Below are 4,038 nucleotides of genomic sequence, written 5' to 3'. Positions count from 1 at the left end.
TTCCTTGCAGTCATTGCTGTGGATTACCTAGACCCCTCAGAACCAGACACTGCTAAGATCCCCCGCTTCCAGGACATCCAGGACGTGTGTCCCGAAGACCTCAAGTCCTTCGTTCTCTTCCCAGAGTTCTCCTTCAGACCCCTGCAGAACAACCGTAAGCAAGGAGAAGAACATAGAACGTTATCAGAATAATCCTTGTGGTATTCTAAAACAGTATCAACAGTGCCTTGTACTCAAATATACTCAAAGTTTCATACAAAATGAACTCACTTGTTACTTTCCTCCAAACACTGTTTGAAGATATGTCAAATATATGTTCACTAGAAAAAGTTTATACTTTCCCGCAAATGTATTGCACATTATCTCTATTTTGGTTTACATATGTACAAACAGTACAGTCAGAGCAGCATAACTCTTGCTCTCTTCCCCCACCACTCTCTCTATTACTCTCTCTTTTTCATCTCCCCCCTTACCCCCAATTCTCCCTTCCTTTTTCCCCTCCTTAGCCCCCCCCACGGAGGAGCCCCCCATCCGACGGAGGCTCAGACTGAGGAAGACCACACTGAGTCTGTGATGAGGAGGAGGAGGAGGAGGTGCAGAGAGCTAACGCCCCGTTGCCAGTGGCAGCAGTCATCGTGTACCGCTTCCCTCGGCCAGCTCCTCCCCGAACGCTATGACCCTGACCGTCGCAGCCTGAGGTAATCACACACACACACACACACACACACGACACAACACAACACACTCACACACGACACACTCACACACCGACAGACTCACATACACACTGTCAAACACATGCACACACTGTTTACCACACACACAGACACACTCACACACACACACACACACATTAACACACACACACACTCAAACATACTTTGCAAATAGTAAACACATTACCAAAGACAAGCAAGACAACGCAAATTGCTGGACAAAACTGTGATCGTATTCGTTAACCAAATGAATGCAATTAAACGCACAGGTACCCACACAAGCTCTCAGTATAGTAGGCATGCCAGTGTATGAAGATGGTTTGGAAGGGAATGATTGATTCGTGTGTTTGTTTGTGTTCTTGCTTGTGTTTTTGCTTTTTGTCGATGTATGTATCTGCGTGTTTAGTGCCTAATCGTCTGGACATCAACACCCCCAAATGTGAACTGTGTATGCATGGATTTACTTTATGTTCCTCATTTGTGTACGTGTGTGTGTGTGTTTGTGTGTGTGTGTTCAGGCTACCCAAGCGTCCGTGTCATCAACACGCCTATTGTGAGCACGACGGTGAGTACAGTGAGGGGAGCGCCTCTCTCTGCCTCTGGACAAGCCCATCCTGCTGGACTACAACCTGCTGCAGACCGAGGAGAGGACCAAACCTGTGTGTGTCTTCTGGAACCCACTCAATCGCGTACGTCTCTCTCATACACACACACACACACGCCACAATCCTTTGTACACACACACACACACACACAGACAGCCTGCTGCAGACCCAGTAGAGTACCAAACCTGTGTGTGTCTTCATGAGGCACTCAAATGTGTGCGTCTCACACACACACACAAACCCCTCACACATGCACACACTCAAACTCTGCTCCTGTACTCTTTCTCTCTTTCTTTCTGTCTCGCCCCCACACTTTTATGTAACAGTACTTGTTTTTTTCCCTTGGTGTGTGTGTGTGCGCAGGATTGGTGGGACGGGCGGCTGGTCCTCCAAGGGTTGTGAGTTGGTCAAGAGAAACCGAACCCACATCAGCTGTCAGTGTAATCACATGACCAGCTTTGCTGTGCTGATGGACATATCCAAACGAGAGGTAAACATACACACACACACACACACACACACACACACACACACACACACACACACACACACACACACACACACACACAACACAACACACACACACACACTTCACTGAGCTCGTAGGTTACATACAGACATACATAAACTCACCTTCCTCACTCAACAACTGGTAGGATAAACACACGCATACACTCACACAGTATATCTGTAAACAGTCTCTCTGGATGATGGTCTGTGGTTATAAAATGGTATTTTTAGCAGGATGAATGGATTGTTGAAACCCATTTAAAAGGAATTTATATAAATATATTCCCCTGGTCTTCTCAGTGCCCTCTAATTTATGAGCCTCTCTCCCTTTTTCTCCCTTTTCTCTTTTTCTCTCTACCTCCCGTCGTACCTCCCTCTATATCCCTTCCTTACTCTCTTCCACTTTCTCTTCCTTCCTTCCTCTCTGTCTTTCTTCACTCCCTCCATCTCTCTCCCTCTCTTTTCATCCCTCTCCCCCTTTCTCTCTCCCTCTTTCTCTCTATCCCTCTCTCTCCCTCTCCCTCTTTACCTATCTCTTTTTCCCTCTCTTTCTCTCCCTCTTTCTCTTTCTCCCTCTCTCTTTCTCCCTCCCTCTCTCTCTCTTCCTCTCTTTCCTTCCCTCTCTTTCCCTTCCTCTCCCTCTCCCTCTTTCTCTGTCTCCATCTCTCTCCCTCCCTCCCTCTATCTCAGCATGGGGATGTGTTGCCCCTGAAGATCGTGACGTACACCTCTGTGACTGCGTCCCTGGTGGCCCTGCTCCTCACCTTCATCCTGCTGGCCCTGTTGCGTCGCCTGCGCTCCAACCTCCACGACATCCACAAGAACCTGGTGGCCGCACTCTTCTTCTCCGAGCTCGTCTTCCTCATCGGCATCAACCAAACTGACAACCCGGTGAGCAGAACACACACACACACACACACACACACACACACAAACACACACAAACACATACACGTGCATGCGCATTAACACACCCACACACCACGCACACACATTTTTAAAACCCACATCCACAGACCACAGCACATACTTACATTCATATGCACACTTACACACACACTCATGTATGCGCATAACCCCCCCCCCCCACACACACACACACACACACACACACAAACACACACACACACACACACATACACACACACACACATTCTCAAACAGTCCATGGACACACAAACCTTACTTACAAGCTAAGAGAAATCATATGCAAGTTCCCTCTAGGAAAGACATTATAACAACAATCTACAACCTATCCTGTGGAATAATAGTGGACGTCCCAAGCTAAAGGCCATTACCAGCAGTGGAGAGATCAGGATGAGACCAGTGCAGACACATGCAGGCGGCTCCATCTGTAGAGAGGGTGAGGGTTGCTAGGAGGCAGCCTGTTAATTCAGTCATTGTGAGTTTATGAATAGATGAGGATCATGACTCAGACTCCTGTTGACAAATTGGTGGGATTAGAAGCTAAAGGTATTCCCCCTGAGGAGCCCCCCCACACACAGAAACACTCACAAACTAACACACACACACACACACACACACACACACACACACACACACACACACACACACACACACAACAAACAGGCACACGTGTGTATACCGTATACGTGTGTGCACCGACGACACACACACAAAAGTACAAACAACCACATACACATACTTTATGAAACACAGAGCAGCTGTGTGTGTGAGAGAGAGAGAGAACAGAAAGAGAGAAGAGAGAGGAAAAAAGAGAGTGTATGACTGTGTGTGAAAAGTGAATTTAATGAAGAATTCCTTTTTAAAGAAAGATCATAAGCTTAATTTCTCTCCCTGAGGCCAATCCTAACTGAGCCACTGCTCCGTGACAGGTGATTAATTTTCAGCTCAGGATGGCTGAAACACCTGGGATTGAGCTTTTGTGTACGTCTTAATCCTCTGTGTACGTCTGCACTGCGCTGCACCCACGACTCTCTCTGTGCCTTGGCCAATGCTCACACACATTGAATGTTTTGGCAGTCTGAGTGCAGAAGTCTGAAGTAGCAGAGTTTTCTGAGGGGAAATTTTCACATCTCCTGCTGACATCTTTAGTCACTCATCGACGTCAGATTCATGTCAGATTCGTGTCGAACATGTCGAGTGTCTTGAGGAGACACAAAGCAAAATCAGAATGTTCAAGAAACTTCAAAAGTTATTTTGCATATCCATTTCAGCTGCCATTT

General features: G+C 47.0%; 1 protein-coding gene across 1 annotated transcript in view; it reads left to right on the top strand.

The window, feature by feature from the left end:
* Positions 1-4,038, top strand: part of LOC308375549 (cadherin EGF LAG seven-pass G-type receptor 1-like) — a 101,895-nt gene that overhangs the window by 86,060 nt on the left and 11,797 nt on the right. Inside the window, 9 exon segments of the mRNA XM_080851715.1 lie at positions 11-154; positions 568-644; positions 646-698; positions 1,235-1,250; positions 1,252-1,302; positions 1,304-1,393; positions 1,395-1,405; positions 1,685-1,811; positions 2,522-2,722. Of these exon segments, the coding sequence (XP_080707841.1) occupies positions 11-154; positions 568-644; positions 646-698; positions 1,235-1,250; positions 1,252-1,302; positions 1,304-1,393; positions 1,395-1,405; positions 1,685-1,811; positions 2,522-2,722 (770 nt within the window).

This window comes from Sprattus sprattus, assembly GCF_963457725.1.
Source record: "Sprattus sprattus genome assembly, chromosome: 14".
NCBI classification, from domain to species: Eukaryota; Metazoa; Chordata; class Actinopteri; order Clupeiformes; family Clupeidae; genus Sprattus; species Sprattus sprattus.
Note: the sequence above shows the minus strand (reverse complement) of the source record. Positions and strands in the feature narration are given on the sequence as shown.